The following is a 13,315-nucleotide window of genomic DNA, read 5'->3' as shown; positions in this document are numbered from 1 at the left end:
GACGAAACATTGAATAATGTCACTGATTAAGTTTCTGCATCTGTCATTTTTTGGAGCACACTTTTGCTCACCCCCACTCGTACAGACTTTGACCCACGTGAATGCACACTAACAGGCTCACCATTTCCTTAAAAATATCTAGGTTCACATCAATCCCGAGGACCAATATTTTTTCTTTTCTTTTTTTTTCTTTTTTTTCACAATCCAATGCAAAGTCAATAAATTAGAGCATTAAAGCACATAGACTATCCGCCACAAGTGGTATTTTTTCGCCTCCAAAATGTTTTGCTAATAATTTTTACGTTTGCTATGTTCTTCCATGAGTCCGATACAGCCGTTTTTGAAGCAATTAGCTATTTTTTTTCCACATGAGAAACATTTCTGTAAAGGTCATAAATAATTAACCAGGCTTTACACTGGCACTCACTTCGCTGAACTTGGGGTGGAGCCTTCAACTCATAAACCGGCTGCTTCTGCTCTCCACAGTCTCTCACTTCACAATTTCAATAAACTCTTAATGGAAACCTTTTGTCTTTTATCGAAGAGGTCATGAATGGATGCTAGTACCTACCTAGTTATGTCCAATGTGTGTCCAACATAATTGGGACTTTTGTTAAATATAATTTTTCAAGAAGATATGTTGTAGGCTATAGCCTAAGCTACATATAAAATATCTACGTATTGCAAGGTACAGGGAACGAATTAATTAGGTAATTTAAGGAAGTGTATTTAATTTAATGTATATTAATTTCAAGCTATGAAGAGGACACGACCGTGTGTTTTATTGAATGTTAGTTGAATCAAGCAGTAGACGTGATTTTTAAAAGCTGCCAGTGACGCTGCAGATCTTACGGTATGAATTATAGATTGTATTTCGTACACTTAGGCTTTGTGTTCTTCACCCCATGTTGATTCTCATCTGCTGAAAGCACGCAGTCCAGGCCTAGTCTAATAATTTCCATACAGAGCAATGAGATCACAAAACTCACAAACACTAAATCAAACCCGAGCCACAAGGGTCTTTAATAAAAACCGCGCATAGACCGTCCATATAGGGATAAAAGAAAACTAAGACCATAAACAATAAAATAAAATATATTTCGTGCACATCCGTGATTAAAACGTTTTGATACGACAGTCATATTTATCATTGCAATATCCACACATTTTAATAGCTTTGTTAATTATAACTGGGGTTAAAAAAAACATTCATCTAGTTTATGCTATTTCTGCATAAATGTGTTATTGTGCGTGATTTTAAATATACGGAATTCACTGTAAACTGAGGTAACAGAGCCCATTTTACCTGATGAACTCATAAAACTTGTTAATGTAGGCTATTTATTGATTCAGTGTCAGTAAATAGCCTACTATTTGCAGATGTATTTGTATAGGCTACACGTTGCGTAGGTTAACATTTTTATCAAGCTCAAGACTTTTAGAATAAATGATTGTTTTTAAACTCTAGAGTTAGTGTCCATATGGGACAGAGAGTAGCCTACACCTCTATCCTCCTGTCTCAATTTTTATCTTGAAGGATCGGTCTTTATCTGTGAACAGGCATATGGCCGGCATTAAATGATAGCAGATTATTTGATATATTTGAAAGGAATGGGTGTACCGTGAAATTATAATCAACAAAACAAACCAGCCGTAAATATGAACGCAATAGCCTATTCAATCTGAAAGGCTCGTTCAGTGTAATTTAGTTATCACAGTTATCAACTATTGGTAGGCTATGTCAGTAAATATGACCAACAAATCATATACGTGACAATAAACTTGTCTAGGCCTATTTCTAAATGAATGAGTGAAGTTGTGTGGTCATGCTGAACTTGGTCATCTGTGTGATTATTTAAAACGAACTTAATTCTGATTTAGACATGACGCCGCAATGATGGGGTTCTTTCTCCGTTTGGAAATTCTGTCACCCTGGTTTTCAACACCCTGGTTGACATCAATTCATTAAAATATAGCCTAGGCTACTTGTATTTTTCAAATAATATAGGCTACTATATTTATCAAAAACAATGTTATTTCAGTTTTGACATATGCTCATATGATAAGCCCTGTTTAAAATTAATGCAGCAGGTCTAAGACTTGCAAGGAGTGATAAAACAAACCACAGTCATTCAAAATGGGTAGGCAAAGTGGTATTATTATTCATATATTATTATTATTATTATTTTTACTACAAAGGTAGGCTATAAAACATAATACCAGAGAAGGATGACAAAATATTTAGCTATTATAACGTAAAGGTTTCAGCATGTAGATTTCGTTTTCATATGTTGATGAGTTTTGATTTAATTTGATATTGTGCATGCCGCATTTAAACTGTCAGGATGCAACTTTATTATCAGCCCCTAAAATGCATCGCAAGTCATGCAAGAAAGAAAGAAAGAAAGAAAGAAAGAAAGAAAGAAAGAAAGAAAGAAAGAAAGAAAGAAAGAAAGAAAGAAAGAAAGAAAAAAAAGTGCAATGTGAATTACTTGGAAATGGGTTGTTTTTTTTATTTCTCTCTCTCTCTCTCTCTCTCTTTCTCTAAAGTCCCAAAGTTCGAGTCTTAAATCGAGCCATAATAAATATATCATGCCTTTGGAAGGAAGCACAAATTCCTTTCACATCATTAAACGTATTCCAGAATTTTCGCATGTAAAAACATTTGAAACGAATTACGGACATATACATCACAGCAGCAGTCATAGCAATGCGCTACAATCCTCTACACATATCTTTTCATTACTTTCTTTCTTTCTTTCTTTTTACGTGATACGTTTCCGTGTAAATAAAGTGAAGCTCCGTGCAATGAACCCGCATACCTGAGAATCCTGTGCAGGACGCCCATGAAGTGAGTTCGTCGTCTGCATGTTTCACAAATGTGCCCGTGAAGCATGTTTTCCAATAGCCGTTTCTCCCTGCTAACCTCATTGTGTATCCACAAAAATTTGACTACTAGCCTAAGTGTAATTGCCTAATTTGTCCAGAGGAGGGAGACTTTTGGCTCCTCAATACTCAATATGTCCCCTGTTAATGAGTTCTTCTGACCACGAATTAAACCTGTCGGGACTCTTTTGAGAGGCTTAATTTTGACACACACGCACACATGGTGATAACACCTAAGTTTACGCATGGTCTCAATACGTGATGCTGATGTTGTTGTGACACTAAATGCTCCCCGCACATTCTCTTTTCCTCTTTTCCTCTTTTTCACTCTTTTCCTCTTTGGTTTCGTTAGCCTACATTAAAGCAGCGTTTTTTCACAGATGCTGTGAGATTTTGTTCTCCATGTGTTGAAGTTGGAGATTTGTGACCTACACACATGTACGCATAGTGACACCGCTTCTTGTTCTATTGGGTCGTCTGTAAACTTTTACAAGTGACATTTTGTGAGCTAATAAACTATACCATCTTTACTTACACAGGAAACTCTGTGAGCATGCTGTGATAGTGCTGGCCTTTGGAATTCAGTCAATACCCCATAACTCTAGTAGATTCATGTGGCAAAGATATCGATTGCATTTGGAGCACGTGTGCTTGATAAATGAATCAGACTGAATCAGATAAGTATTTTATGTATGTAGCCTATGTATGTATGTATGTATGTATGTATGTATGTATGCTTGCATGTATGTATGTAGCCTATATATATATATATATATATATATATATATATATATATATATATATATATATATATATATATATATATATATATATATATATATATATATACATACATTTATGTATTTTCGTTATTCCACTTCCTCTCTGTTCGCACCTTGATGGTCATTTTTGCCTCATAATGGAGCATTCCCATTGTTTGTCTACGAAAATATTTTGGATATGTGTTTAGCCTATGCGTCAAAGCATAGCCTACAATTATGTATGCATCAATGCTTGTTTTCTAATGTAAAAATGACAGCACGGCATTTTGAGTAATTGCAAGCTGGTTTAGACATTGAATAAGTTGGCTTTTAAATAATGAATATAGAAAGGGTTTGCTACTGCGTGGATTTGACGTGTTCTCGTTGTTTTAGCGAGACTTTCACTCATTAAGCTTTCAATTGATGCACGATTTTTGATTTCCAAAGGCGCAATTCATTTAAATGATTTTCTATCACAGCCGATTCAGTGTGTAGAATATGAGCAAGACAAAACAGGCTACAAGTGGGCTACTACGTCTCGGAACGCGTGCGCATAAACAACTTTTCTGTTGTAGCTACACCTCTTCGACCCCTCCTTTGCTTTTTTCAGCGGAATACGTTGCTCAACTTATTAATGTCGGAAATGCGTCCGGTTTAAACGAAGCATTGCTCTTTCCTTCTAATCTGAAATAATATATTGAAATTGTTAAACTGTGCATACTGGATGGTACTTACGCGCACACATGCAGCCCATCCGAAGACGCCTGGACCAATGAAATCAATCCATCGCTCTCCGCGTAACCAGTTAGATTGACGTGGAGGACGCGTCAAATTAACTCCAGCAAACTTCACCCTGCGGGATCAGACAAATCCCTCTTTAACGGGAGAGGATCGCTCGTATTCTATTCTACCCTAGACAAGTTTGGCATGTAGAAGTTTTGCAGCCGGAACAGACAAAAGGTTGCCGAAGTCTTCTTAACATCTCTACACAGCAACCGCATGCTGCAGCGTTCAGCCATTGAAGGAAAACTGCTTTAGAGACACGCATCGCAAGATCAAATGGGTGAGATCTCGTTCACATCTGCATGTTTCTTTTACAGAGAGATGCATTATTTAGGACAGAAAAAAAAACGTGACTTCGAGCTTCAAACTGAATTTAAAAATGTTTGTTTAAATTATGAGCATGTCAATTATTCAAACAATAACACAATGCCAATACACAATAAAATAAAATAATTAAAATAACCTATTCATTATCTACTGACAGTTTTGAAGTGTTGCGGTTTTTGGCAGGCCTAAATAAGAGAATATAAGAGATGAATTTGCTCAGGTAACTGAATTGATGTGCCGTGCTGTTTTATACGACATTCATTTTAACCTAATTCCAATGCCTTTTGTTTCTTACAGAGCAAACCTACGGGGAGGTGAACCAGCTGGGGGGAGTTTTTGTCAACGGACGTCCTTTGCCCAATGCAATAAGATTACGAATAGTGGAGTTAGCCCAGCTTGGCATCCGACCCTGTGACATAAGCAGACAGCTTCGGGTCTCCCACGGGTGTGTGAGTAAAATCCTTGCGAGATACAACGAAACTGGGTCCATTTTGCCCGGCGCAATCGGTGGGAGCAAACCAAGAGTAACAACGCCGAATGTGGTGAAAAACATACGGGACTACAAACAGGGAGACCCGGGAATTTTTGCATGGGAGATCCGGGACCGTCTTCTCGCGGACGGAGTATGTGATAAGTACAATGTTCCCTCGGTCAGCTCTATCAGTCGGATATTAAGGAACAAGATTGGAAACCTCTCCCAGCCTAACCAATATGAAAATGGCAAACAAGGACCTCCGCAGTCCGGCCTCTCGTATAACCATATATACCCGTACTCATACCCCAATGCAATGTCTCCTTCCGGGACCAAAATGAGCAATCCTCCCGGTGTCCCAGTCACGGGTGGGCATGTAAGCATTTCCCGTGGTTGGCCTTCAGCGCACACGGTCAGCAATATATTGGGTATTCGTGCTTTCATGGATCCTACAGGTGAGACTCACTGTAAAGCTTGAGTTTAGACAACACATCTTACTTTTACATCAAACGGCTACAGGCCTCTCAGCCTTACAATAGCTTGATTTGTGGTGCATGCCCAAAACAAACTGACGAGGCTTATGTGATCATCTGTTTTAAAGAATCCGAAACTAAGTTAAAACTTTAGAAAAAGCTTACAAATGTTGACATATCTGAAATTTAGACAACACAGTCACTAAGGCCTATTCTTGCGAATAACATACCGATTAGGCCTTCAGGTTCTCAATACTTTAACAATTTGTGACCTGCAATTGTTACGTTCAATAGCTATTTTACCTGATTTTTTTTAAACCATAAAAATTAGTGTAAGTCGATTAAATCTTAATCAGTGTATATATACCCCTTATTTGTCAATTATAACGAATAAATTATTACCACGCAATAAGCCCGCAACAGTATAACAAAATTTTATAACATGCATTATGATAAAACATTGTTGAAAATGCTGTATTAGAAAAGGCCTAATATACAATAATATGTACCTTACCTATTGTCACCATAAGTAATTAATAATAGTATATTTATTCAAAAGCCATGTGTAGCCAAAATGTTCGCTTAACATATTCATTAAAAAATGTGCTGTACATTTGTGTCGAATGTATTTAAAAGGTCGTTTAGGCTAATTAAATACATTGCAAGGTAAAGAAAAACTAGTTAAAAAAACATAATTATCTATTCTGCTTGGTGTAATTCTGGTTTGGCTGTTGCAAATCTTACATGAATTTAAATGATTTTTGTTCTAGCTATTGCTAGCGCTGAAGGATACGCACCAAAAATGGAGGACTGGGGTAGTGTCAACAGAGCGACATTTCCCTCTGCTCATGGAGTCAATGGAATAGACAAATCAGCTATTGATGCAGACATTAAGTACCCTCAGGTACCGTAGCAATTATAAACTTGTACTTTTACTTACTATTGTTACTGTAACTTACTATTGTTTGTGTGCAATTACACAAAAAAGCACTGTGTAATAATATAGCCTACATTAAAGCGTTCCTACAATGCACTTTTCTGCTACAGTTTGTTAGTAATATTTCTATCGCAAGTATATTTATATGCAAAATACAGCCAAACGCGGACACTGCAAAAGTGTCACCTTATTATGTAGTACTTTGCATATTGTATATTTCTGCTTCTATCCTCTCTTTGTCTGTTTGCTCTGTTAATGTGCTTGTTTTTCTCCTGATACTTTAGCCTTCGTCGACTTTGTCTAGCTATGTCCCAGCGTGCGCGTACTCTCCCTCCAACCAGTATGGCGTGTACAGTGGTCCAGCAGGCAGTTATGTGAGCCCAGGGCATCACTGGCAGGCCCAGGGCACCAGCCTCTCCCACCCTGGCGGTGGCGTGTCGATGCACCCGAGTGACATCCATTCTTCTATGGCGTTCAAACATGCAGTGCGAGATGGTACGCACAATTATACTTTGATAGTCATATTTTAACTGCCTTTCATGGGCATCCTAACTGACTTTAACCAATTAAGTTTAGCCAACTTTAAGATATTGATACAACTCTATTTGAATAGATTTACCATTATTATAATGTTATTGCATAGTAATTATTAGAAACAACAACAAAAATGAAAGGAAAATGTCAGGTCTCATATATAAGCCTATTGTGTTCTCAACCAAACCATTAGGCATGCACATAAAATGTCGTATGCGAATGAGGTCATGCAGGGTAAACTGATAGGTATAAGCATTGCTGTATGATCTCATGCATATGAATGCATTTTTACTATCGATTAATGCTTTTTACTGATTGCGCATTAGCTTACTTTAGGATTAAAGGCAGATTTAGATCTTATACAAATAATTTAATAATTGGAAAATAGATATAATGAAATAAACGGCCATTTTAGAAACTTTTATTTTAGAATTATATATATATATATATATATATATATATATATATATATATATATATATATATATATATATATATATATATATATAGTAAATCTTTTTTACAGAAATGTGAAGAAAGTGGCCTGTTTTTGCAAATCGAATAATCTTTTTAGAGTAGATTTGCATCACGCTAAACGTTTTAAAAACAAAAAGACAATACCTTGATTGGATGTGAGAAGAATTACGACTTGCTTTCTCTCTAAATATGCTCTCCTGTTTGTCCTCCACAGGAGACAGAAAACCACCGAGTCCCTTAAGCAAGCAGCAGCACGAGGCCTTGGTCATACACGGACTCAGTCTTTCTACCTCATCCTCGTAACAGTTTAGAAATGATTCGCATTTCAAGAAAGCAAACCGTAAGTTCAACCAATGCACATCTTTCGACGGCGGTGTCCTGAGTTCAGCGCTCTCTGGGAATAAGATCTTTGTAAAGCCGAATGAATGTATACGACTTTGTTCTTTACTGTAATTATAACTGTCTCCAGGTTGCGTTGTTTGGTGATTGGTTGTTTAACCAATAGTCATACTGGTTTTGTCTATGCTATTTATGACAACGACTGAAACACTCAATTTGTCATCTTAAAGCTAAATCACGCATCAGTGCATTTTGAGAGAATGGAAATACATTACTTTAACGTGTACATTAAATAAACCCCTATGTGAACAAAGTAATAAATTGTAAATGTAAATATGAAGAAAGTTTTAGTTATATATTTTTATAAATTCATGTGTAAATATGCTAAATAAAGGTATTGCATAAAACGAAGTCACAGTCGTTGTCTTTCATGAGAACCTAATCTCACTTCCATTCCTCGGTATATGGATCTGTAACTAAATTTTTCTTTGCTCATTCTGCCTTGACATTCAGTACATTTACGTCCACTCTAAAACTAGTAGAAAACGTTTTTTTTTTTCAATGAAGAGAATGTTCAACACGATCGCTGCGCACGGAGTGATAAGGCATTGAGCTGTTTTCTCATGTGCGCTACTGGGCGTAATGATGCCTGTCCGCATTTGGCGCCTCCAGTGATGCTATCTGTGTTGATGCTGGATCAGAGCCACCCAGTGCAAATATAAAGCTATCTTACATTAGGGCTATTTAATAGCCTATATAACCCTCGATTGGACAGGTTCCCTAAAACGGTTTTCCTTCATTTTGTTTAAAGCATTTCTGATGACATTGTTGATGGCTTCTTTGTTTACAATCTTGTGGAAAATATGTCTGCTCAGCATAAAATACAGATATGGACCTTCGAGTAATATGCATAAGTAAAACCGTTTGGATAATATTCGACACGATCATTGTTACATTATATTATGTAATGTATGCTAAAATGTAGGTGTATATATATATATATATATATATATATATATATATATATATATATATATATATATATATATATATATATATATATATATATATATATATATATATATACAGTAGGCTACCCTTGAGAAAGGATTTTTCTTGCAGTCACCTGCAGGACAATTTTAAAATTACTTAATGCAGAATTACATTAAATGCAGAATACATTGCAGCTTTAATATGATCTATTTTGTGCGTTTTGGCTATTTAATTGTTAATTATTTAAAATGATTTTAAATAAAAGTATAAAAACATGGAAATTAATTAGCCTAATAAATAAACTAATGGGCCACCGAAATAAAGTAGCGTGGCTGATTTGCAACGAACAAAGATTGTTTCGGACAACTGTATAGACTTTATAAATAAAATGTAGACTGTGGGACATTTTCAGTGACTTGCAAACTGCAGTGCTTAAACAACGGATATCTATTGTACGTTATTGACATTTTTTCTCCCTTTCGGACACCTAACAGCGCTCTCACTCACACTGCGCCTTTTGATTGGAGGATGTCCCGAAAATGAACTGACCCTGGCACGTGCATCTCGAACCCCAAATGATTTTATGAAAATAAAACACGAAGAACAGAGACTATAACTACATGATAAAAGTAGCCTACATCATCCCGATTTTTGAATAAATTAATTGGGAGTTAAATAGGCCTATATATAGAAAAAAAAAACTCTCCCGTGCAGACACATTTTAACTATAAAAAATAAATAAAAATAAATGTATAGATCATTATGTTACAATGACAAGCCGCTGATAATTTAATGGGATAAGTCATAGAAAAAATTAACCTGGCATGTATAGAGCCCTCACAGGAGCCAAGAGATATAATTATCGGAAGCGCTGCGATATTCGTTTGAAGCTTATTCATTTACAGCTAAACATGAAGTCAAAATGAATTGAGACACACATCTATCACTTTATCCTGTTTTTTTCCTTCTTTTTCGGGTGTGTGTGTGTGTGTGATTATTTTTAAACACCCGTGTTAAAGACATGCCTAATACGAGAAAAACAATATTTTTCATTTATCAGAGGCACAAAAAAAGTGAGATTTTTGAAATAATTATTGTTTGAAATTTGATTGAGTAAATAATAACTGTATTGTTACGCGATAGGCTATAGCAAAAAATTGTCAGTTTAACACGAATATATTTGATAACAATAATCAAAATCTATCTATATTAATTTCTGTATAGCTAATGTTGTTTCAAACATCGATTCTGGACCGTTCACGACCAGTTTCATAAAACACCTGTCCGAGTTCCAAATATGTGGAAAAAGTCAATAAAAACGAAAGAAAAGTCATTACACGACTTCATTGCCTTCACTTAATAACATAATAATAATGATAATACTAATACTAATGATAATAATAATGTATTATTATTATTATTATTATTATTATTATTATTATTATTATTATTATTATTTTAAAAAAACTAGGCTGGACTAAACATTATTATTAATAAATGACATTTGTTTATTGTATAATGGAGAAGCCTGTAGTCTGCGTGCAATGCAAATGTTTATATATGCTAATGTTTGATGGTGTTGGACTGTTGGTCAACGTGGAACATTCTCACGCAAACGTATGTGGATTGTCTTATTATGCCCTGTAAGGTGGCACAGTTGTTAGCTGAACGAATATATAAGTTAAGGATCGGTATCAACGATCATAGATGTTTTTCTTAAAAGATGACAATTATAAGATCTTTTTTATCGTCAAACTTTTTTTAAGTTCTAGTTCAAGGTTCATTTCTGGCCTGTATCTTAAATCTGAGGTTAATTCACGTAATTTGTAAGGCAATAATGTAGAGACTCGGACCTATCTCTGTGTCCCTGAGAGAGCATATCAATGCATGTACTGTATATTCCCCTGTCATTTTGGCTTAAAGTTTTCAATGACATCATAGTCAAAGACCTTTACTGAACAACCTATGAGCATAGCTCAAAAACAAGCAAACATTTGAGCTTTTTAAAAAAACACTTCAGTACTTCAAAAGACCTCCGATAATACTCTTTTTTATTATTCATTATTATTATTATTATTATTATTATTATTATTATTATTATTATTATTAATCTGATATTTGTATGCCTTGCCCATGAAGATTAAATAATTGTTGATAGGTGGAGTTAGGGAATAAACATAAAGCATAAATAAATTGTAATGTTTGATAACAACATTTATGTTTCTAAAACAATTAGTTATATATTTTATCAGCAACCTAATGTTTAAACATTCTTTTTTGGGGGGTTGGACACATGGTATAAGAATGTGCCATTATGGCTACTACAGTCATACACCCCTATGTTCAATAATACAGGCACAGATGCAATGTGAACTGTGCACATAGCGCATTTTACAATAATGTTGGCTAGACTGCAAATCCATGACCTTAATAGAAACCATAATTATTTCACATGCAAGGAGCACAATCGACTTCATTAAAAAATCATTAAAACAGCTAAAATGTAGACTACCTACAAACTCTTTTAGCACAACTTGGTCGAGGTCTGAAAACTTCTTTACTTCCTTAAATTAAATTAGTTTCACTTCCTTTTCTTAGCTGATCTATAAAGACAGGCTACGTAGCTACTGCTGATAACTGTAGTGTAATATGTCCTTTAACTTAATGCACTTGTCCTCACATGAAGCGGTCACATCAACACTCGCAGACAGAGTTGGGCTAACAGTTGGTTTAGTGATGCTGCTGTAAACACTGAGTGATGTCTATTTGTTAGTATTCCTGTTGTAGCAACAGCAAGATCATGGGTTCTTTTCCCAGGGAATACTATAATTGTAAAATGTATAACTTGAATGCAAAGTAAGCTGCTGTGGATAAAAAGTGCCTACTGAATGCATGGATGTTGTTACATTGGTTGTAACGCTGTTGGCTGTCATTGGTTGTTAAGCTGTTGCCACGCAATCTCGTGAGTATTTGTTTGTATCTTTACTTAAAGTGTGCCGTTTATAGATACTGAAACAATATTTAAAGCACTTAAACTTAGTGATTTACGCGAAAATAACTTTACAGACGTAAATGTTTACGTTAATCATAGATATTAGAAGCGTTGAATTATTATCTTGATTCTGTTGCATTTATTTGTAATTAATACGAAATCGTGGATCGTGGAACGTACCAAAAGTAAATGGGGCGTGGTTTGCTTTGCTTCATTAGGCTACAATTCATTATAATGGTCCCAAATCCTTATTGATATCCACAAAGACGTTATAATATCCATAAAAACCTTTAAATATCCCTGTAAGATTGTACAATTACATCCTAGTCTGACTTTAGGCCTACATTTTAATATTAGAAACAAGCAAGTATAGGCTATTAGTTAAATGCAGTATACAAGCAATTATATTATAATATTATATATTATTTTAAGCATAATAATCATAATATTATTATTTTTAAAATATTATTATTTTTGTTAAAACATTTTTTAGAAAAAAGATTACGGTTCATCCCACGATTCTGAAAACAAAACATTGGACAACAACAACAAAAAAGTAATTTACTTCTAGTTGATGTTATAAATTTATTTATAAATATCTTAAATGTTATAAATGTACCTGTTATAAAAACATTAAAATTAAGATTATAAATTAATTATTTATGTTACAATAATCGTTTGAAATTAATTAAAGTCTTTTTTTATTTTATTTTTATTTTTTATTTTTACATATATACTATTTTCTGAGGTCAACTATATGTTCGTGTGGTTTTTACATTCAAAAACATCATAACTAATAAGTAATAGGCTATTTTCTACACTGGTTTTGAGGCTCTCTCAAAAACGCTGGGTTTTGATGGGCGTGTCACTGGAGACTTGGAAGTAAATGCCCATGGCTAGGATTGGAGAAGATTTGCATATTTAATGAGCTCCCCAGTCAGTTGAAGGCAACCAGAATGATTCTCTCAGCCACAGGTCTCGTAATGTCTTTATCAAACAAACATTTATTTCTCATCCACCCTCGATAGTTTGGAATAATATTATATTCTATATATGGTCTATATAAGCGCGCCCTTCAAATGTCAAGTCAAGATAGAGTGAACAGCGCAGATCAAGAAAGGAATATTATTTCACTATTTGAGATTAATCGACCTGCTGACTGGCTTACGTTGTGGTAGCCCGTTTGAAAAACACACAGCTCCGGGACGTTGGGCTTTGTGAGCCCTGGCCCACATGTCTGAGTCCAGCGTGCTAAAGGTATGTTCTGTTAGACACATAATCAAAACTATCTAAAACAATGCAATACTATCGCATATAAAATGTTTTACTCACATAAGTGTG

At 34.9% G+C, this 13,315-nt stretch overlaps 1 protein-coding gene across 1 annotated transcript; it reads left to right on the top strand.

The window, feature by feature from the left end:
• Window positions 1-4,300: 4,300 nt before the first annotated feature.
• pax1a (paired box 1a) lies at window positions 4,301-8,400 on the top strand. The gene is made up of 5 exons (XM_067454718.1): window positions 4,301-4,710; window positions 5,055-5,684; window positions 6,473-6,606; window positions 6,924-7,134; window positions 7,865-8,400. Exons 1-5 carry the CDS (start codon window positions 4,707-4,709, stop codon window positions 7,951-7,953), a joined length of 1,068 nt encoding a protein of 355 aa, XP_067310819.1. The 5' UTR covers window positions 4,301-4,706; the 3' UTR covers window positions 7,954-8,400.
• Window positions 8,401-13,315: the final 4,915 nt, after the last annotated feature.

This window comes from Pseudorasbora parva, chromosome 10 (genome assembly GCF_024679245.1).
Source record: "Pseudorasbora parva isolate DD20220531a chromosome 10, ASM2467924v1, whole genome shotgun sequence".
Taxonomy (NCBI): Eukaryota; Metazoa; Chordata; class Actinopteri; order Cypriniformes; family Gobionidae; genus Pseudorasbora; species Pseudorasbora parva.
This window is presented reverse-complemented; position numbering and strand designations above follow the sequence as displayed.